General features: G+C 43.1%; 1 protein-coding gene and 2 long non-coding RNA genes across 7 annotated transcripts in view; 1 reads left to right on the top strand and 2 right to left on the bottom strand.

The window, feature by feature from the left end:
* Positions 1-3,637: 3,637 nt before the first annotated feature.
* Positions 3,638-6,027, bottom strand: LOC121675322. The gene is made up of 2 exons (XR_006020054.1): positions 5,695-6,027; positions 3,638-4,389 (listed from the first exon to the last, which is right to left on the bottom strand). It is a non-coding gene; the product is annotated as an uncharacterized LOC121675322 (long non-coding RNA).
* Positions 5,072-22,840, top strand: part of LOC121675319 — a 50,898-nt gene continuing 33,129 nt past the window's right edge. For all 3 annotated transcript variants that reach the window (XR_006020050.1, XM_042050662.1, XM_042050661.1), the window contains exons 1-2: positions 5,072-5,361; positions 14,832-14,897. Coding sequence is in view for 2 of the 3 variants with exons in the window: in XM_042050662.1 (XP_041906596.1) it covers positions 5,250-5,361; positions 14,832-14,897 (178 nt within the window). In the remaining variant the exon portion in view is untranslated. The remainder of the gene's footprint in view (positions 5,362-14,831; positions 14,898-22,840) is intronic.
* Positions 8,813-22,827, bottom strand: LOC121675321. Of its 3 annotated transcripts, none has more exons than XR_006020053.1 (2): positions 22,181-22,827; positions 8,813-12,212 (listed from the first exon to the last, which is right to left on the bottom strand). It is a non-coding gene; the product is annotated as an uncharacterized LOC121675321 (long non-coding RNA). The 3 variants fall into 3 exon arrangements; XR_006020052.1 differs by lacking the exon at positions 8,813-12,212 and adding an exon at positions 16,377-21,208; XR_006020051.1 differs by lacking the exon at positions 8,813-12,212 and adding an exon at positions 16,377-20,341.

The raw sequence follows: 22,840 nt of genomic DNA, 5'->3' as shown, positions 1-22,840 counted from the left end.
ATACTGAGCAAGAGCTGTGGACTGCTGGATTTTGTCTGGAGAAGAGAAGGTTGTGTGGAGACACCACAGCACCTTCCCATATCTGAAGGCCTAGAAGGAAGCTGGAGAAGGACTCTGCATCAGGAACTGGAGTGACAGGACAAGGGGGAATGGCTTCAAACTGACAGAGAGTAGTTTAGATTAGCTATTAGGAAGAATTTCTTCCCTGTGAGAGTCTTGAGGCCTTGACCCAGATTGCCCTAAGAAGCTGTGGGTACCCCACTCCTGGAAGTGTTCAAGGCCAGGTTGGATGGCGCTTGGAGCAACCTGCTCTAATGGAAGGTGTCTCTGCCCATGGCAGGGGAAGGGACAAGATGATCTTTAAGGTCTGTTCCAACACACACCAATCTGTGATTCTGATTCTGTGATTCTTTCCCTATTTCTGTTGAGTGCAGGCACTGCCTGACTCTCCCCTCTACTGTTTTGTCATTACCGCATGATGGTGGTGATCAGCAGACTGTTGCCTCCAAACTGCCACTAAGCACTGCAGGGGAATCCCCTTTCTCCACTGCCAGATGGGGAGAGCTGCCACCCCTTGTGCCAGGTTTACCCCTCTTCTTCTTTCAAAGCAGCTGCAGAACACAAAAATAGCGGGAGTGCTGTAATGCTGCTGAAGTCCTGTCCCAATATCGGTGTGACAAGCTCTGAAAATGGCTTCTGTCACATCACTGAGACTGCCCGTGTTTCTTTCAGCATGAAGCTGGTGGTCTCAGGGTTACACAAAACCTCAGCATCACACAAAATTAAACAGCCTTCACTGGCAGGGGATGGCCAAAATTGAATGGCTTTTACTGGCATCTCACTGCACTGAGCCCAATTTTGCTGTATACCAAACAAAGCCAGATGAAAGTAAAAAGTCAAGCAGATCTTGGCCTCCAGGGTAATCAAATAAAATAGACTATACACAACTCATGCTACAATGGGCCAGTGAAAACAAGTGTCAATCAGCTGTTAAGGTAATACATGAGGAAGCAATCTCCAAAACTGAATTAGGAAGCTAATGCATGCATTTCCAGGAATGGGAATAAAAGGTCCTGAACTTCTAGGTAAGCCCTAGAATTCAACCAGATCTCCATTTTCTAACTACATTCCCCATAAAACCTTACAGTGTCAATAAGAAATAAAGAAGTAATAACATTTGTACTGCACCTTACATTTCAAGATTTAAAAATCACCATCTAGAATCCTAAAATTATAATAGTATTTTATATCTCAAAACTGCAGTTTGTTTCCAGTCATTGCTATCTATTTCAGAATCAAAATCTGTACATTAATTGAAGATTCTTGTTGTCAATTCATATGTATCAAATTATATTTGGTCTGGGATGATTTCAATACACAAAATTTTACTATAGCATTTTGAGACATATTTTTTTTGTCTTCAGTAAAACTGCTTCTGTGCAAGATCCACTCGATGAATGTAAAGTGAGCTGCTAACAGCTCAATGTCACACAAAAAAGCTGGGAATGTCACAGAAAAATCCAAGATACAAATTTAAAAACACCACACAGTTCTGTCCATGTTAGATGTCAAAACAGCAATCTGGAAATCCAGAGCCTGACATACATTAAGGGCTTGTACTGGGTTTTTTAGTGTGCGTGGATGAACTGTAATCACAGCTACTTGCTTTGAGAAGAGCAAAAAATTATCTGCTGATAATTGAATTTCCTCTCACACACATGCATTCACATACCCCAACCTGACAAAGCAGAATTTACACTGTGTATTTATTAAACAAAAAGATAAGGACAATTGAACTGATCTCAGTATTTAAATATGCTGTAACATTTATATGTCTGTAAACCTTGTAAAACAAAGCTGGAAAATAATTAAGAGCACTGAATTCAGCTATATACACTGAGGCTAAAAAAGGCTCAGCTGGTATTTCCTGAATGCAAGATCACTGGCACTATGGCTTTGGAGAAGAAAAAAACTTGCAGGAGTGGGAAGGAAGCATCATTTAGTTGCAAGACAAGAACATATAGGAAACTCTCTCAAGTGGTTAAAAACCATTTAAATTAAACTAATAATAACTATCTCGTTCATAAACATGTAACCCCCAATCCTTCTATCTTAATATTCTTCCCATTTTTTTGCTGTTGCATTTTTAGCTTTCCTGTCTGTAGTCAGGTCCCAATGCTGCAGTGAAATATATTGCAAAATATGTATTTATCTTTGTGCTTCCCATAAGCTGAGCACAAATATTTTACCACATCTCTTTCAAATTCTCTTTCAAATTAGAGGGTTTACCCATTTCCTTTCATGACACAGAGAGATTACTAAGGGCACAGATCGCCCAACAAAATTCTGAACACAGTTGGACACAATGGTAAACCAGTTTACTGTTTCCATAAGCAAGAGTCACTTGCCTCACCTCCAAAAGTCAAGTCAGCTGTAGCATCCAACAGCTTTGGCTAATAGGCTACATAAGGAAACAGTACTCAACTGGGTAATTAAAACAGATTTAATACAATCTGTTTTGCATCAATCCAGTTTTAGCAGGCTGTAATTTGTACAGAACAATGACAACCAACAGCTACTGGAGCCTCATCAGTTGGAAGCTGAAAGGCCAAAGGACATAGAGGACCCTCATACCATGTTAGACCAATTGTAATTTGGGTAATTGCTATTCTGCTCTTCTTCTCTGGATAGGAATTTTATTTGCTCATTCTTCCCAGTTCACACCTATAGGAGAAAGTTTCACAAAGGATGTCTGGACTTCAGGCAGCTCTCTTGAAAGCTGTTTATTGCATAGGCAAAGTTACAGCATTTCAGGGAGTGGGTATCCAGAGCCAGCCCTACAGCTGCCAGCTCCAGCTGTAGGCATACCTGAAGCCGCTTTCTGTTCAAGTTACAAAGCATTATATACTTTTCTTTGCAGAGTATCTTAATACATAACAACCAATAAGCACCATACACAATACCTTTACATTTGCCTATAGCCTATCATAGCTACTACCATCACCATATTATAGTCATTATTATCCAATCACAAGAGTAAAGTAAGTTACAATTTAAGCTTACAGTGGAAAATTCTCAGACCTTTCTTCTTCTTGCTACATCAACATTTCTTGTTTGCCTGCCATATCTCTCTTTTTGGTAAAGACATGTTTTCTATTTACTTATGCTCTTCTTGAGACTTATTTACTTGGCGAAAAACATGTCTTTGTTTGTAGTTACATACCTTTGTCCTACTCCTAAAAATCTCCTTCCAGCTCATCTCCAACCTTTGCCTTCTCAGTTACTCATCGATCACTGTTTCAGCAAAACATCTTTTATTCTATATCAAAACTTGCTTTCATTTCTACCTCATCCTCAGTTTCTACATTCAGAGATCTTTCTGCCAAGCCTACATGCCTGTGAAACTTTCTTACCAAACTTTCATCCTCCCCAGCATATCCCCCTTTCTGTTGAACTATTAAAACATTAGAAATTGTCTTATTCATTATTTTCTGCACACATTGAAGTACACAGTGTACTACTACTATAACCACAATTATCACTACTAAAATAATTAAGCTTATTTTATAAAGTTCCTTCAGCCAAGGTGCAAAGCTCCAACCGTCAAACAAACTGTCTAGACAGGATGGTTCATCTGTTGTAATTTGGTTAGCTAAATCTCTTAAGTTTTGCAACTGCTTATGAATAGAAGCAGAATGATCAGATAAGTTCATACAACGCAATCCTTCAAAATCTTCACAGCCATGCCCATGTACTAGTAAAAGACAGTCAAGGGCAGCTCTTTTTTGTAAAGTGGCATGTTTGACAGCCTCTTCATCTGTCAGCAAGTCACTGATCATAGAAGAAGTGGCATTTACTCTTTACTGTGCCTAAAATTTCTAATTTTTGAAGGTCAAATTTATGAACTTTAATATTATCAATATAAGTTATGTGTCTCAGGCTGGGAGTTGGAGAAATGTGATGATTATCATATGGCTAATATTTATCAAAAATAACATTACCAAAACCTTCTGGGAAAGGCACTCAACAGGTTGAGAAGGGTTTGTTAGGGCTTTTGTTGAATAAACAGATGGTGTTGGAGCCTGTGGACTTGGCTAAAAGCAACCCAAACATTTGTCTTTGGTTGATTTACAAGTAAAGCTTCACTGCAAAAACAAAAACAAAAGGTTAAAAGCAACACACATCTGCACAAATAATAATAAAACTCCATTCTTTTCTTGGGCCGTTTCTGGCAGACGATCTTCTCTCAGTGGTTCTGCCTAGTTCACATTTGGGTGCCTGCTTCTCGGCTTCCACTCGCGGGGTCACTGGCTGAAGTGGAACCGTCAATGGGCTTTGATGCGTGGTACGGCTTCACGTTCTTTGCTGCAATCCACTTGATTCCTTCACCTGTGGAGAGACATGCAAATCCCTTTCCCCATGTTATAAGATCATATGGTCTATTTTTCTGGATTCTAAATTAATTAAAACTGGGGGCTGTTCTTTCAATTTTGCTTTTTTGTTATTCAAGAAATATCTGTAAAGGGGGGGGGGGAGTGTCAGGCTCTTCTGCAGAGCTGTTCAAGAAATTATAAACATACAAGGCTTTATTCAACCTTCTCTGAGGTGTAGCCTGGGCTTCTCCCCCTTTCTGTTGATTTAAAATGCGTTTTAAAGTTTGATGTGTTCCTTTTAGGGTACTTTTTAGCAGTTGTTTAAAATACGGTGAGCAAATACCACTATTTCTTACAGCCCTTCTTAGCTCTTTAATGGGACCCCACGTTTTAGGACTATCAGGCTGTTGGCTAGCTATCACAGGCTTAGCTAATAGATTAAGACTTTCATCTTTACAGATTTGGCATCTTATTTCATGCCGATCTGTTAATTGAGAATAATCTGAGGACTTTGGAGGATTTTTTTATTCAGAAAGTAGCGCTGACAAACTCTCAGAACTCGTTTTCTCTTTCTGGGTTGCAAGATCCCCGCCGCTCGCTGGCGAGACTCTGGGGCTCATTGCAAACAAATCTGGCTGCATTTCAGGGTTTCCTTTTGTTAGATTTAAAGGATCAGCTCCGGCAGAGTGGCTCTCCGTCTCCCCTGCCACTGGAGCTGCATCATTTCCCTCCGTTCCCCCCCGTTTGCGGCTTGTGAGGCGAGGCTGCGCTGCGCGGAGGGATGTTGCTGGGCGGCGGAGGGATACGGCTGCGCTGTTCCGGCGGACCCCGGCGGGGGCGGCTGCGGCGTGAGGATGGTGCCTGGTGGGGGCGGCGATGGCACAGCCGATCTCCGTGGTGGCGGGCGAGGAGGCGGCGGGACCGCGGGGGACTGGCTCCGTGACTCCGGCACAGCCGATCTCGGTGGTGGCAGGCGAGGAGGCGGCGGGTGAGGGGGCGGGGTGGAGCTGCGCGGCGGTGGGGGGTGCGCAGCGAGTATTTCCACTAACGCTGCACAAGCCGGGGTAAATTTTGTGGTTCTCTTGTCCCGGTGTGATATGGCATTAAATAATTTGATTCCCACTGAGTCCCAAAAGTCTCTGGTGTAGACTGCTGTAGAATCAGCGGTTGGGACATGGGCCACAGTCCATGCTATGAGATCTTTCAGTTCTTTTTGGCCAATTTAGTTGGACTGGACTTAATTAGCGGTTTTAGGTGCTGATAGACATCCTTCTGTTGGGCAGACGCATGCTGACCCATGACTGGATTACTCGGTGCTTACCTTTGCCGACCGGTCGCAGCAGGTGTCTCTCGTTGAGGTCCGGTCCAGGCGCTGACCTGTCGCAGTGTCTATCCGGCCTCCACATGCCTTTGTTTCAGGCGTCTCCTCTTAGCAGCTGCACATGCTTTTGTTTCAAGCGTCTCGTTTGCAGCTACTCAGGTTACTTTGTTTCAGTGACCGACTGACTACACGTTCACCGAGAAGTCTCCTATATGCGGAAAAATCCCTTTTTGCCCCTCTAAAACGCTGAGCGCCAATTTATAGGAGAAAGTTTCACAGAGGATGTCTGGACTTCAGGCAGCTCTCTTGAAAGCTGTTTATTGCATAGGCGAAGTTACAGCATTTCAGGGAGTGGGTATCCAGAGCCAGCCCTACAGCTGCCAGCTCCAGCTTTCATCCTCCCCAACACACACCAAGAAAAAACCCAACACAAATCCTCCAAGTGATGAGTTGTCAGCAAGTTCTTTGTGGTTCTTACTTGACATACACTGTAATACTGACAGAAAATAATTTCTCCTTCCCAGTCTTTGTCAAAAGGCACTGAGACATTTTTACCATGTCTTCTACCAATTCAAAAATGCCCGTACAGAAGAAATGGATTTACAGAATGATAATCCCAACACACAGTACTTTGCAGCCAAAGATTTAAAGGGCTGGAGGAAGAGCTGTGTAGCACATCACAGAAGAGAATCTAAAAAGGAATCAAGCATTGATCTCTCCCCCTCTATGCAGTCTGTCTACAACACTGTCCCTTCTGGACAGTGCTGTTTTATCTCTACAGACTTACCTTTATTTTGCACAGGCAAATTGCCGGGGACAAGCACCAGGGAGGTCAGTGTGCTAGGCACAAGGCACCATCATCCAAGTTAGAAACACCGTGGCATTGCTCTGCAGCTGAAATCAGGGAGTCAGCACAGAGCTGTGGCAGTGAGCATCTGTGCAGCCAGAGCCCAGGAACAACGGGAAGCTCTCTCTCTAGTAAGCATGGTGTGCATGGATGCTTTGCATTGCTCATCACATAAAGCATGAGGCACAGCACTTGATAAATAACAGAGAGAACAGAAAATTTCAGTTCTCTTGAAGTTGCTGAATAGAACTTAAAGACTAAATGGCAATAAAAGATAAAAGGATGTAAAGGTATGAATACAGGATGATAAACATGGCTGGAACCAGTGGAGAAACTGATAAAAAGGACTATGGTGGTTTTTTGCAAGTCATGGGTTTTTTGCAGGTCTTGCAACACAGAAGCAACAGCACATACCCAAAGAAAAAGTTTAAAGAAAAGGCCACCTTTAATATTGAAGCATTCAGTGAATATGACCACCTGAGAGCCATTTTATGACTCTCCAAGACCATAAAAGAACTTCCAGTAGGAGGCAGATGCACTCAATTTAGTTCTAGAAAAGTGATGTTTATGTGTTGGATAAGAAGCACATTTTAATGAGTATGTGTGATTATGGTGGATAAATACCTTCTTGTAAAGTCTCACCACACACACAGAATAAGGAGATATTCTCTGTGTGTCCTGTATAGATAAAGAATACCTGCTTTCTAATGCTTCAAATTGTGTTAGAAAGTTTATTCTAGCCAATCTAGACACCACATTTGAATGGAGAAAATGCCAAATGCTCTCTGTTCTGAGCATCAGGTGGTGTTTCTAGCACCTGGGCTTCTGGTGAAACTCTAATAATTTTAATAGTAAGGGGGGTGGGAGAAACACCAACACCCAAAAACTTAAAAAGGGAGTGAAGGGTAACTGCAGACTTGGGGATACTAAACATGTAATACTGACTGATTCATGTATGAGGGCACACAGAAGGCAGTCTGAAGCCTCTGTCTCTCACATCCTTTAGATGTGAAAGGCTGCATTCGAATTACTGAAGACATCCCATTCACTTAGAATCATGGAATCATTAAGGTGGGAAAAGACCTCCAAGGTTATTGAAACCAACATTTGACCAAACACCACCTTGTCAACTAGACCAGAGCACTGAGGGCCATGTCCAGTTGTTTCCTCAACACCTCAAGGGTCAATGAGTCCACCACTTCCCTGGGCAGCCCTTTCCCAATGCTTGATCTTCCTTCTTTCTCTTTCAGTCAAGAAGGAACTAAGTCCATCTGACTGTTGTGGCCAGCTGTTCTCTCCAATTAAATTATTTTGCTTATTTACTTCATTTCTCATATATAGCAAAATTGAGACTGTATACAGCTACTATTCTTTTAATTTTACGTCTCTTCGTTTACTTCATGTTATCTTAACAGTTTTGCTTTTTATGCCATGTAAGAAGGACTTAATGCAAAGTTTACAGTTAAGTTCATCCCTTGTCTGTCCCTGTCACTACTGTTGTGCATTTTCAACAAGGTCTTACACAAGATATAACTGGGCCCTAAGTGTAGGGCACTGGCAATCTTCTCCCTTTCCTCTCAGTCAGCATCCTGCTCTGTCAATAGCTGCACTTTCACAGGACAGGGATGTGGCCAAAAGTTTAAGCTATTGCAAGGTCATTCTTGCAAAACAAAATTTTTGCAATGAAGCAAGGGCAATAGGCACAACACAAGATTGTGGTGGGCTTGTGAGATTCCCTGTACAGTTAGAGATGAGATGCAGGATCCACCACCTAAGTTAGGCCAGGGCTCTAAACTGCTCCTTTTCTTCCACTGAGTGTCCAAACCATCTGTGGGGAATAAGCATCCAACTTCCATGCTTTTGAGATATGGTACAAGCTCCTGCACCATCATGGGCTTGCTTTAAAAATAAAAAAGCCAAAACTAAAGTATAAGTAGGGTGCAACCAGTGAGTAAAAGACTAGATTCATACCTCAAATAAGCAGTACCTACGTACCATGGCCTATATGGCCTTGATCTTCATTTATGCTTTTGCTGTGCTGTTCACCATGCTTTTACCTCTTGTTTGCTTGCATACAACTAACCACACAACTAAAATGTACCTACTCCTTTCCCTCTCCCAAAACTTTTACACCTTGAAATATGACTTACCTTGAAATTGGGGGGCAAGGAAGGAGAAGGGGGGGAGGTATAAAGGAAAAAGAAAGTAGAATTAATCCAGTGACTTTGTTGAGCTGGGTTATGTAACGATTGAGATACGGACCCAGACCAGCAGGGAATCTGAATCGTTTATTCAAAGAAATGAGTTGGTTTTATACACTTTTCCAAGGCACAGTATTTCCTTACACAGTAATTCTCACTACATGACCTATCCCATGTTGCCACATCAGCAACACACTTTCTAAATGTCCTTCCATGGGGTGATCACGCGCTGTTCACTCGTCCGTCAGCTCCCGGCAGGCTCCTCTCTGTAGGGGTCTGCCGTGTGACACCTCCTTCCCCCAGGGTCCGGTGGAGACAAGCTTCTCTGTGCCACCATGTGCTCCTTTGTACTGCCATGTGCCTATGCAGGCACATCCACAGCCTGCAACCGAATTCTATCTTATCTCTCCCCACAGTTCCCTCTATTTTGTTTTATACAAACAAGAATCATGAAACAAAACACTTCTAACATTAACATGTTTGGCCCACTGCCTGAACCAAATAAACTCCATTCCTCACAAAAGCAGTATCTTTCCTATGAACAGGGGAATAGATTAAAACACCCAGTAACTAGTCTTATGAATGAAGACAGTGATTAAACAGCTAGAACTTTGAGAAACAACGTAAAGTTGTCTAAAACCTTTACCATCACCCAGAGTCTGCAATTGCTGGGAGGTCCCATTTCATAGTGAAGACTTGGAGAGTCTTCCCTGGCCAAGACTTCCAAGTTTACCTTGAAAGAGGCTCCAGCTTTTATAAGATCAACAAGTCAAAGTGACTTGATTATGCCTTTAGGGCAGAAACACTTGGGTCTGATGGTATAATCCCCAGTCAGCCAGGGCGAGGGCTTGGCCAGAGCCTCAAGCCTTGACTGAGAGGGTTTCCCTAAAATACCTACAAAATTGCCTAAAAACTTTATCAACATCAGTTAGGAATATGACTTCAAAAGAGTTTATCTTCCCCTTGAACAGGAGAGCAGATTAAAACACCCAATAACTGGTAACAACACACATCTCATTCCCATGAATGGAGACAGTGATTAAACAGACAACCTTGGGAAAGAAAAGTACAAGGGAATGTTTCTGCCTCCACACCATAACTGAAAATATGCAATATATAAAAGAGTTAATGTGTCATTTCATCTTGAAAAGATAGCTTACAAATTATTATCTATCACAAAACGCAATCAAAACAATGCAGGGGGTCACAAGGTGATATGGTAAAAAACCTAGTTTTAACAGTGAGAGTTCAGGACTGCAGCAACTTTCTGAGCAAGGAAAACAGGAAAGTTCCACGGACCAGCTGCAGGAATGACATGCCCAGCCCGCAGCCACCCTCACATAAGCTGGTGCAAATGCTGCAGGCCCCCACCCCCGAGGAAGGGGCCATGGGTCCACTCAGTCCTTTTCTCCAGCACAGTATCAGTTTCTGAGGGTCCGCAGGAGATGGGAGTGCTGGCTGTAGCGGCACAGGTCAGGTGGCCGTGTGGGTTGGGCGGCTCTCAGAGGTCCGCTGGCCCATCTCCTCACTTCCCACGTGCAGAGAGCTGCACTCACCCCACCAGATCCACTGTGTCTGGTGTTCACTGCCGCTTCCCAGCTCTGCCACGTGCTCGCTGGCGCAGGGCAGCTCAGTCATGTGCTCGCCGCCCTGTGCTCACCAGCGCTGCACCCCCGTGGCCACACACAACCCCCCCGCTGTGTCTGCTGCCACCGCTGCACTCTCGCAGAGGGCAAATGGACAGGGAACACACTACCAGGAAGGGCCCCCCCACCTCCAGCCACTCACCGAGACACCATCCAGCTGATGCCGCATGGTGCGGGGTGGTGCAAGCTCTTCTACGATACCGTCCGGTTGCCCTACAGGGTCAAACGGTTTGGGGGACGAGGGGCCATCTTCTGGTTCTCCTTCCACAGTCCCAACAGACTTACGGTCGTTCGCTGGCGGCGCAGGAGGGGTCGGCACAGCTGCCATGGTGGCACAAGCATCTTTCTTTGTCTGGTCTCTGGGTGCCATATGCGCCATGAGGGCCTTGCACACTGTCCTCCATGGACACAAAAGCTCTGTCAGTGCTGTGTCACCTTGTGTAACTCAGTCCCACAACACATCCCCTAAAGTGTCCCATGTCTGAGGATCAAAAGTATCAGGACTATCTAAAGTTGAACCACAGTCTTGCCCAGAACAAGAGTCTGTTCAAATCTGTAGACTCAACTTTCCTGCCATATTTCTTTAAAATCCGCTCCAACGTGTCTGCAACATTCTGTTCGTGGGATACACCATTCCCCATGGCTCTTGGCTGCTACCCTCCATCCTGTGGAAAGGTAAATTGGTGCCATGAGCTTCGTTTCAACTCACAAGCTTTGTTTCAGCTCCTGGGCTTCTTTTCAGCCCCCAGGCTTCTTTCCAGCCCCTCTGTAAAGTTCAGCCGAGCACGGTTCTCAGCTGCTACCTTCCATCCTGCAGAAAGGTCAATTGGCGCCATGAGCTTCATTTCAGCTCCCGAGCTTCTTTTCAGCTCCCGGGCTTTTTTCCAGCCCCAGGCTTCTTTCCAGCCCCTCTATAAAGTTCAGCCGAGCATGGTTCTTGGCTGCTACCGTCCTGCAGACAGGTCAATTAGCGCCACAAAGTTCCTTTCAGCTCCTGAGCTTCCTTTCAGTTCTTGGGCTTCCTTTCAGTCCCCCTGTAAAGTTCAGCCAAGCTTCGTTACCAGTGCCTACTAGTTGCCTATCAAGTACCTGATGCAGGGTGCCATTTGCAACAACTGAGTCATGGACTCAGACCAGCAGGGAATCTGAATCGTTTATTCAAAGAAATGAGTTGGTTTTATACACTTTTCCAAGGCACAGTATTTCCTTACATGGTAATTCTCACTACATGACCTATCCCATGTTGCCACATCAGCAACGCGCTTTCTAAATGTCTTTCCATGGGGTGATCACACATGGTTCACCCGTCTGTCAGCTGCCAGCAGGCTCCTCTCTGTAGGGGTCTGCCGTGTGACACCGCCTTCCCCCAGGGTCCGGTGGAGACAAGCCTCTGTGTGCCACCATGTGCTCCTTTGTGCTGCCATGTGCCTTTGCAGGCACATCCCACAGCCCACAACCGAATTCTATCTTATCTCTCCTCATAGGGTTAGGAACATGCTCAGGCCATGTGGGTTCATTTGCTGTTACTAGTTAAAAAGGTACTGATGCCTTTTCTTATTGGCTCTCAAATTCATGGTATAAGATGGAACTTTTTTCTTTAAAGAAACAATTTCAAACCATGTGGAAGAATGTTTGCAGCCTGTAGCATTCATTTTTGTATCACTTCTTGCAGCTAGTCCCAGTGGCATGTTAGACAGCAAACTACTGAGTTCTCCAACTTCACTGTCTCTGGGTTCCTGTGCACATTCCCACACCTTGGTGCCACTTAGCAAGTGCATTTTAGTGAAAGGATTTCCTGTGTTGAATCCAAGAGACCCCCAGCATCTGTGGAAAGAAAAACAGTGGCAAATACTAAGGGTTCTCTGCAGACAATCTTTGGTCACATTTTTGGCAGTAGCTTTACAGGGGCCTGATAAGACTGACAGCTGGACTGACAGTCTCACAGAATCAGACCTGAAACGAGTCAGAATTTACCCGTGAGAATATTACAGTGAAATTTTGCAGCTTCAGTGAAACCCACAGAGAAGGCCAAGAAGATAATCAATGAGAGATGTTCTGGACACAAGGAGAGGATGTTCTTGTTATGGGACATTAACAGTGTTCAAGGAAGAACTTGCAGATAATATGTAACAACTATACTTTTGCTTGTATAGCTAATTATTTTACTGCTTGAATGGTCATTGTTTGTTAGACAGCCTTGTCATTGTTTGCTAAGCAGCCAATCTCAATAGGCTACAGCTATTGAGAAGAGGTATAAGAATAGCAGTAGAGAAAATAAAAACTTCTACGACTTTGGATTACAATAAGTGTGTGCTTTTATGTCTGCCTCAACAAAAGCCACAGCGGCCCACACTCCACCTATGAAATAGTAAGCTGGATGGTACTGAAGAAGAGTATTTTTTAGTCCAGAGGAAGCTTTCACTCAGTGTGTCTAGGATGAGAGGAGGATGCTTTGGGGAAATGTTAGAGACACTCTTCCCTGAATCTACATCTGTTGGCAGCTGGTGTTCCTGCCTTGAACAAAATGCACACAGGAGCACATGCTTCTCCTAATGAACAGCCAGCTTTGTTTTTACAAAGCCTTTTGGGGCACTACTAGCCCCTGCCAGATATGCCACATACTACAGAAACCAAGTGATGGGAAATATTGCCCAGGGAGTGTGGAGTCTCCCTCATTGGGGTATTCCAGAACCATGCAGACACAATTTCATGGCCATGTGCTCTGGGATGACCCTGCTTGGTCAGGAAGTTGGACCAGATGAGCAACTGTTGTCCCTTCCAACCTGACCCATTCTGTGTTCCCACATTTTTCTAGTCAGATTCCTAGAGAGGGAGGCAGATCCAAAGCTTCTTTTAAAGCACATGACATTTCAGAAGGATCTGAAGACAAAAGAAATGAGAAATCAAGTTTCATATCTTGTTCCTCCACATATTCAACCATCAGACACTGACCAGATCCTGCCTCAAAACAGTCTTTATGTATGTAAAATAAAAATAAAACATTCTGCTGGCTACACCCACGTCTCCTCATTATTAATGCAAGTAGAGATGAGTCCAAACCCCTGCAGATTAGAAACCTTAGCAAAATCCCACCTGAGAGTTACTTGCTCCCCTCCAGATGAAAAAAAAAAGCAATACTGCCACTCTGTTCTCTTTTTCAGTCTCTTTGAAAATCTCAACATAAAGTCTGATCTTACATGCGTAGGTTTGAGTCCACAGTGTGCTCTTCTCCAAGGCTTTTGGGATGCCTTACTTGCTCTTTTGCCCCCTTTTGCATTTGTGATGTCTGACCACATAAAGCCTACCAAAGGGAGTGCAATTTGATGTCCCTGCTATGCCTTCCTTGTATAGTTGTGTATTAAACACCCTACCCATGTCTGTTATAAGCCGTTTTCTCTAGTTCCCAAGGTTAAAGAAATTCCACTGTTAATTAACCCAGCATACAGCAAGTGTTTGTAATAAGAAGCATTTTTTTCAAGTGCTTTCTAGAAATACCCTCTTGCAAATTCCCAATGAATGTAGAAAGCTAAGTGGCTTTTGTGGGACCATGTGATTTCATGCAGCCTAATGCCAGATTTTCATAGGACCAGATCATTTAACTGCAAAAGTACAGTCTGGGTCAAGCATTGATCCCATTTCTATCAAGTTCAGCAGTGCATGTGATGCATAGCTTATGCTGTGAAGAGACCAACAACCCCTGCTCTACCTTGTCCAATTGATTTATAATTACTTTTAAAACAAACATGACCAGTGGAATGAATTTATGTTAGTTCACACTTCGCACCCTGTGGCTGTGGCAGTTTCCATCCAGCCCTACGGATGTCACAGAGGGCTGGAAACTGATAAAAGTGCTGTGGTTTAACCCTAGATAGCAACAAAGAACCATACATCTTGTCTCTCACTTCCCCCCTTTCCTGGTGAGACTGGGAGGAGAATTTGAAAAAATGTAAAGCATGTGGATTGAATTAAGAATAGTTTAGTAATTGAAATAAAATAAAATATAGTAATGAATGTAATGAAAAGGAAGACAACAAAAAAGAGAAATATACCCCAAGAAAGACAAAGTTCTCTCTAGTTGTCCCCATGTGGCACAGGCCAGAACAGAACCAAAAAAATTCTTCCTCTACAGTGAATGGGCCACTTCAGCTTTGGACCATTTCATTTGGCACTGAGAGCAGGAACTCTGCAAGCAACACTAAATGGAGGCTCTGTCCACCAAGGTACCTGGGCAATGCAAACATGTGGAGCTGGAAAAGCATCTTCTGGCACTGTCTGATGCAGCTCCTTGTGCTGCCTTGATGTGAGCCTCCACCATAGCTAGAAAACAGGGCTTCTAAAAGATTAGAGGATCAGGATCTTTTTTTCTAGGAATTAGGCTCTCTCCACTGATGAGAGCTCCTTAAAAGTGTCCTCTGGTTTTCACTTCTCACTTGTGTCTCCCAGGTCTCTGCTTCACACCTGCGCCTGGAGGACTGGACTATGTAATGACCTGGTCAGTCGCAGATTTAGGTAAGTTCTTTTTATAGCCTTGGACAAATCCTTCAACTTCTGAATCATTTTTGCAGGATGCTTGAGAGGAGTAATAGAAAGCAAAGGACATGGTTAATATTATAGTGTGCCTGGGCTGCAAGAATGCTGTCCCAGGTTACCTCTAGATACCGTAAAATGGGAGCAGGGACCTACACCTGCCCTCGCCTTTACCTATATCTACCTTCTCCTCATGCCTAAAGACTTTTTTAAAAAAGAGTACAATGTTCACCTCCACAGCATATAAAATATCTTCATCCAACAACATCAGCAAGTTAACTGTAGCTTTGTTTTTTAAGCTAGGTGAGCAAAAGAAAACAGCTACTATGCACTTTAATATATTACCACAACAATGCCATATAGATAAAACCACAAACCCCATTATCTCATGCTCTAAGATAGATATTAAATTCAGTCGTTCATGAGACAAATATTGTAGGCTTTGCTTGGTATCATAGCCAGGAATAGCAGCATGGAATTTCTATCAACAACGAACTGTTAAACCTTCCTGCAAGTCTATTTGAATCATCCAAAACTCTGAAAACACAGTTATATTAGATAATCTCAAACAATCACAGATATGTGGCAACTTGCAAAGCTAGGTTACTTCTTGACTATGTTGAGGGTGTATTTTTAAGATACAGATTGTTTTTGAACTCAGCATTTCCCAAGGGCACCTTAAACTACAATTCAACAATGACTGCAAAGCTTTACTTTCATGTTTGCACAATATATCTGGTTTTCTGTGAAATAAATACACATTCTACCATTATTTCTTAAAATAACATTGCTGGAGGATACTGTACAGACCCTTGGAGTCTCTCTCTATGTACAAGTAATCCACTTACTTCCACTTCAGTGAAATTTTTTTAATTTAGCAAAAGTCACAGGGCACAGTGATAAAGCAATGAATACGTCTTGCTACACATGAGTTAAGCCCCTTAGTCTGAACTTGTTTTGAAGTCTGCCATGACTTAAGACCAGCTCTACATGAGATAAATAACCAGATGTAATGCCAGTCACTTCCCTCTGCATGCACTGGGAATGGTGTCCCTTGGCTGTGCTGGACCATTGCACTACATGAAGCAAAGCAAAACTCTTCTCATGTTTTCAGCGCCACTTCTTTTCCCACTCCCACAGCTGTACTGATCCTGCACAAGTAACCTTGTATCCTTCTTATCTCTCAGAAAAGCCAACAAGGTGGCTCATCAATCACAGTGTTGTTACGGTTGGAAAAGACCTTTAAGATCATCCAACCATTGACCCAGCACTGCCAAGTCCACCACTAAAACCATGTCCCCAAGTGCCACTTCTGCACATCCCTTAAATACTTCCAGGGATGGTGACCTAACCACTTCCCTGGGCAGCCTATTCCAGTGCTTGACTACCTTTTCTGTGAAGAAATTTTTCCTACAATGCTAAGGTTTTCCTCATCATTAAGGTTTTGCTCAGTGTAACAAGAATCTTTGATGGTCATTTAATTGTCAAAAAGGTCCACAAAGTTAATACCATAGCTTTTAGACATCAGCAATCAACCTAATACCCATGACAGGAGCAGTATCACCAGATAAAAATAGGTAATATTCTGTGCTGAGCTCTGGGGTATAAACAGAGCAGAGGTGAGATGGGAAGATGCAAAAATCCCAGCTCCAGCATCCAGAAGCACAGAAGTCACATTGCTGGCACAGGCACAAAAAAGGAAGAGGAGGACTAAGCCATTGGCTGAAATGCTGTACCAGACAGAAAGCACAAAACCACTGGTCTCACACAAACAATTAGCAGATATAGAACTGTGCGTTTCGAGTCAAGATGCTGCTGGAATGGAGAACTCAACCACCTCATGGCTGAAGGACAAACTTAAAATTTTCCTTCACCACTTAGAGGACGAGCATACCATCTGAACCTGGAGAGACCAGGCGAGGCTTCCTCTCAGTAAGGAGGTGCCTGTCATCTTATTAAAAGTATTTTGCATTAAAATCTCACACATGAGAAAGAGCAAGAGACTGCCTTACTGGAAACACCCTGGCCCCAGCTCTTGGCCCCATGCCAGCCCCTCCATGTTTCACTAACATGCCTCTTTTCTCTGCTTGGGCCCTGTGAAGGAGCCTGCAGGGCCTTTCCTGGCCACCTCTGTATGCCAGAAATACCTGAACTGTGTCTCTAAGGTGATGGGTTAGATAGGAACTATACCTGCCAGGCATAATCAAAAGTCACAACAGAGTGTCAGGGCCACTGGAGATGTATGACAACCAAATAGCACCAAGGCAACACAAAGAAGAATCAGACTGAATAAGCAGAGACCTCCAATACAAGCACAAGCTGTGGCAGGTCAGGTTTGGGGAAGTTCCCCCAAAGACCCCAGAGGAGACCCACTGGTGGATCTAAACACTGATTGTAGAGGTCCATGCCTTGCACATGGCCTGAGGCAGAGGGGCTACGTGTGGAAAACCTTGTCCAAATCTTCAGGAGGGTCATCTGATCTCTCAGTAGAAATGGATCTCTCAGTTACTGAGCTTCAGCAGTCTACAGCCGTGCCTGTGCCTCAGCTGCTGGCTCCTGGGCTGGGGGACACAGAAGGCATCAGCAACTCCAGGCACACCTGGGGTTAGAGAGGTGATGTGTGGGGTGGGAGCATGACAACTATTGCAAGAACTATTTGCTCCAGTTCATTCCACATCCCCACTCTCAACATCTCAGGAGACGGCCCTGCTGTGATAGGTATGTTGGGCAGCCAGGACTCTGCCTTTCAGTACTGCCCCTCTGCTGTTTCTTCCTCTCACCAGGGTCTTTCAAAAGAGCAACTAATGCCACAGGAACCAGGGCCCGAGGAAATCAAAGGGTGCTAAGGTGGTTGTGTTTCTTGTCCCCATCAGCCCACAAATGAAGACACAAGCTTGATCACGGACTGATTTTCTTGTGGCAGGCTCAGCATGTTGCTGCAGTTCATCAGAGGGACTTTGGAAAGCAAGAACACAAAAGGTATTTTACATACAGAGCTGGCTCCTCTGCTCTTAGGTGCTGCATTGCTTCCAGATGGAATATTTGGAGCAATGGTGCAATCCAGTGGCTGGTTTGGATAGTAACACAGTGATACTGTACAAACTAATCCACTGCTAGACCAGGAAGCACCTAAAAGGAGCTGCAATACCACAGAGCTTGCAGAGAAGCAATGACATCTATTGATGAGTAATCTTAAAGAGATGCATAGAAGATCCATGTTTTTTTGATTAGAGACACTCAGGACTGGGTTGTTGGAATCAATCAATTCTTTAGGTGCAATAGCTTTTCAGAGAACTGTACAACCCTCACCAATATTTTTCTGAGTCTGATTTCTCTGTGGTGCTGAGCACATTGGCACCAAGACCAGCATCACATTGCTCTGGAGCAGAAAACATGTCCCAGAAGAAAACCACCCAAGACCAGGGAGCACATTACTTCCACAGCAGCCCTCCAGCTAGGAAGGGACCCACCACCTAAAAGGCATTAGCACTGCCACTGTCAGTAATAAATCAATATCTTAAATATGTTGATTTTCTGAGGGTTAGCTTCTGGAGGCTGGAATGTGGATGTATTAGATCTGCTACTATTAATTTTCTTGGTTTTGAATTTTGAGTTTTTCTACTCAGAGTTTGGATTACAATGCAGGAGACATTGTAAAGGCTTTTCTTCTTTACTGATGTTTATTATTTCTTACCTTTAGTACAGCTGCACACGGTGTGCGTTCTAGTTGTCAGGGTGGAAAATGGCTCTGAATTCTAATGTCCAAGGCCATTTAAAGTCCAAATCAACCAATTATGAAATACCAAGTAATATGCTTTTACTTATAATCCAATAACTAACCTTTCATGATCTGCACTGCGGGTTTTTTGACCCAATACCAGAACACTCAGATTTGTGAAGAAGAAGGAGAAAAGATGAAGAACAAATCCACACCCAAAATCCTCCATATTGTTACACTTCTATATATAATTATATCCCAGAAACCTAAATTCTCTAAACCCAGGGTTCCAACATCTCCCCCTCCTGTTTGAACCATGAACACTGCTTAACTGCTTTGTTAAACCATTGTCGGATACACTGAAGTAGACAAGGTTACAAGTACCATGATGACTATAATGACAATCAAAACATACATGCCCAATTTCAAAAGCTCTCTCCATAATGGAGCAAGGCTTAACCAATCAAACAGATCATCCAACCATGATGCTCTTTCAACTATGAGTTTGGTGAGACCTTCTAATTGTTTTTCAACCAGAAATGCAGCGTTGGTGGTCCTCTGCAGGGCCCTTTGCAGAAAGGAGAACAAATATGGCACAAGGAGGAAAATGAGAAAGATGAAGAGATAATTAGACCTTCCATTTTTATGAGATCTTTGATCCATTTACTAATTTGCTAGTTACCAAACAGATCATTAAACTTAACTGGACTCATTTTCTTTTCTTAATTTTGAAAGACCTATTTGCAGTTCTTTGATATTAGCAAAGACTGACTCTAAGTGGTCAGAAAGATTCATGCAACGCATTCAAAAAAAAAGGAGAATGTGTGAGAATCGAACTCACAACCTTCAGATTATAAGACTGGGGTGAAATTGTACCAAGATGTTGCATTTTCATACAATGCATGATTTGGAGTGACATCTGTGATTTTGTTTTACTTTGTTTTGACTCAGGAGAATAAAATATTATGCAGAAATCCATTTTTATTGAGCCAAGGATTTCCAATTCTTGAGGTTCATAGGGTGTCTTAGGGAGAAATTTAGTCCAGACACCCCATTCCTCTGTAGGATTCATGAGGAATTGTGAAAGATCGGAAGAGACATTTTTTGGTATTGGCTGTCTACCAGCAAATCAACTAAGCAGATAGAAAATGGCTTTTTTGGACTTGAATAAGTCAAACAAATGGTATCCAAGCCTGAGGCATTGGCTAATGTTACCCAAACATTGGTTTTAGGTTGACTAACTGGCAAAGCTACACCACTAAAAGCAGACAAAACAAACAAAGCAAAAAACAAACTTAACATCTGATTAAACGTCATGTTTCTTTAAAGCTATCCTTTGGCAAAAGATTCTTTTCTTAAATTTTAATTTTTTAAATGATTTCTACAAATATTCTTTTATATTTTCTCAATCTTGTTTGAACATCACCTAATGATGAGGCACAAAGGTACTTCGTGCCTTCTTTAAAATAAGAATGTGAGGATTATTTGCCAAAAGAGCTTTATGATAGTCTCTTTTTTCATACTCTTTAAAGTGACAAAACCTAAAGTTCACAGTTTTAGCAATGAAAACAAGAGATTGCAGGTATGAGTTATAATCTCTGCATAGTTCACGTCTGTGTACTTTCTTCTTTACTTGTGGGGTTGTCAACTTTTTTCTGCATGTGGTATGGCTTCACGTTCTTCACAGGACGCCACCTGGGTCTTGTACCTGTAGAAACACGTGCAAACCCGTTGCCCCAGGTTATTAGAGGAAATGGATCTTCAATTTGTCCTGTCTCTGGATTTGTAATTAGAACTAAAGGATTTTTCTTTTAATTTTGCATGTGTGCTGTTGGAAAAATGTCTGATTATTAGCGAATTTGGTTCTGAAAAAGAGCTGTTTAAAAAATTTAAATTGTATAGTGCTTTATTCAAGCTCTGCCTCCCTGCTTTGTTGTTTATCCAAAAGGGATTTTGAAGTGTGGTGTGTTCTTTCAATGATTACTTGCCCTGTAGAAGAATGAGAAATATTGAAGGAGTGACGCACACCCCAATTCATTAAGAACTTATGTGGCTCTTTTGCTATGTAAGCTGGACCATTGTCTGTTTTTATTTCTTGAGGCACACCTAATGATGCAAATGCTTGCAGAAAATGCTGAAGTGCATGTTTCGCTGTTTCTCCTGTGTGCAAAGAGGCAAAAATCACATTGGAAAATGTATCCACTGGCAGACGGATATTTTTATATTTTCGAAAAAATGGCTATTTGGTGATATGTTTGCCACTCTGTCAAGAGCCTTTTGAGCCTCAGGAGTAAGAGTTCTGGGAGACATGATGTCACAGTCTCCTCTTAGTAAGTCCAAAACTGGGGCAAGTTCATCACTGGTGATCTCCAAAATTGCCCTGATTCAATTAATTTCTCCCAAGAGCTCTTGTAGATACTGTAGATTGTTGACGCAGGTTCTAAGTTGTATCTTCTGTGGCTTGATGTTGTTGTATCTCCTTGATGTTTTTGTATCTTCTTGGGCTTGTCTGCTCAGTTGGTAAAGTTAGGCATATCTTCTGAAGAATTGCTTGGATTATTGCTTGAAAATACTCCTAAATTAGGAGAAAATGCAGCTGATTCTCTATTTGCATTCTATAGGTTGTTTGTATTATGTAGATTTATGCCCTGTAAAGATGTTTTTCCCTCTGGCTTCAAAGCTGCATTCATGCTTTCTTCCCTTGAGCAGAAATCTTGTTGTCTCTGTTATTTGTCTATTATATATATTTGAAGGTGCAATAACAGAAGTGACCACAGGTGGCGCTTTAGGTGGAGGACGAGCAACTTGTTGATCACAAGATGGCGCAGGCGAAAATACGTAGGCATTGTTTACGGAAGTGACCTCGGGCGCCGCCATTTTGCTGTATGGCAAAATGAAGCACATGTCCCGTGCGCAGTTTTGTAGCTGTATTAAAAAGTTTCGGAGCAAGTCTCCAGGGCTGGACTAACTCTGCAGAATTTTGCGTAAAAGCAGGCAGCTGAAGGGGGACCACGTGCTGCAGCGATGGGCAAAGTATCACATTCTGCTTCTCTCTTGCTTGTTTGGGGCGGTCCCGTTGTTTTAACTACTTCAGCCCCAGGTCGGCCTGCGCCGAATTGACCAGGGACGAACCCGGGCTTCCCTGCACCCCCTCCATTATCTGCTTCACTTCTGCCGTATCTGCTGTGCTGGCAATTGTGTTTGGCATTTCAGGCAGCTTGCGATCTGTTACAAATGCCTTCTGTTCCGGAGTTTTAGCTCCCGCCGGCTGAGGAGGAGGTGGGGCCCCCCCCCCCCCCCCCATGCAGGCTGCATAGGCTGCGTGCAAGCCGCATCGGTGTGAAAAGCTGCAGGCCTCTTGCTGCGCTGCTCTATCTGATTTTTGCTTACTATTACTGTATATACAGCTCTGCAACTGGGAAGAAGCTGTGCAGCTGAACCATTTCCACGGAGGCTTCTTATTAACTTACTAAAAGCGTCTCTCTGCGATTTTGACATAACTTTTCCCATTATGACTAGGATTAACCCTGAAGCATAAAGTCCATACCTGACTGTGACATCAGAAGTTTTCCTCAGTTCCCTCTGTTCTGTTAACTGTTCAGAAGTACGGTTCTGGTTCCTTCCACCAGCACTCTAGAGTCCGAGATCCTTTTTCTTTTTCCCTGGGGAATATTTTTCTTCCTTTTCCTTTTCCAGCTCAAAGCTGCTTTTTCTTCTTTTCTCTCGTTTTCTTCAGGGAGTCCAAACTCTAAGTCCTGACACAGAGGCACCAGACATTCATTTTCTCTGTTTTTGAATTTTGAGGTTTTTTACTCAGAGCTTGGATTACAACGCAGGAGATGCCAGGCTTTTCTTCTTACTGATGTTTATTATTTCTTACCTTTAGCACAGCTGCATAGGGTGTGCTTTCTAGTTGTCAGGGTGGAAAATGGCTCCGAGTTCTAATGTCCAAGGCCATTTAAAGTCCAAATCAACCAATTATGAAATACCAAGTAATATGCTTTTACTTATAATCCAATAACTAACCTTTCATGATCTGCACTGCGGGTTTTTTGACCCAATACCAGAACACTCAGATTTGTGAAGAAGAAGGAGAGAAGATGAAGAACAAATCCACACCCAAAATCCTCCATATAGTTACACTTCTATATATAATTATATCCCAGAAACCTAAATTCTCTAAACCCAGGGTTCCAACATGCTACTA

This window comes from Corvus kubaryi, unplaced genomic scaffold (assembly GCF_017639235.1).
Source record: "Corvus kubaryi isolate FWS band 111438036 unplaced genomic scaffold, C.kubaryi_AGA036_p1.0 74, whole genome shotgun sequence".
Taxonomy (NCBI): Eukaryota; Metazoa; Chordata; class Aves; order Passeriformes; family Corvidae; genus Corvus; species Corvus kubaryi.
The sequence above is the reverse complement of the archived record's forward strand: the minus strand, read 5'-3'. Positions and strand labels throughout refer to the sequence as shown.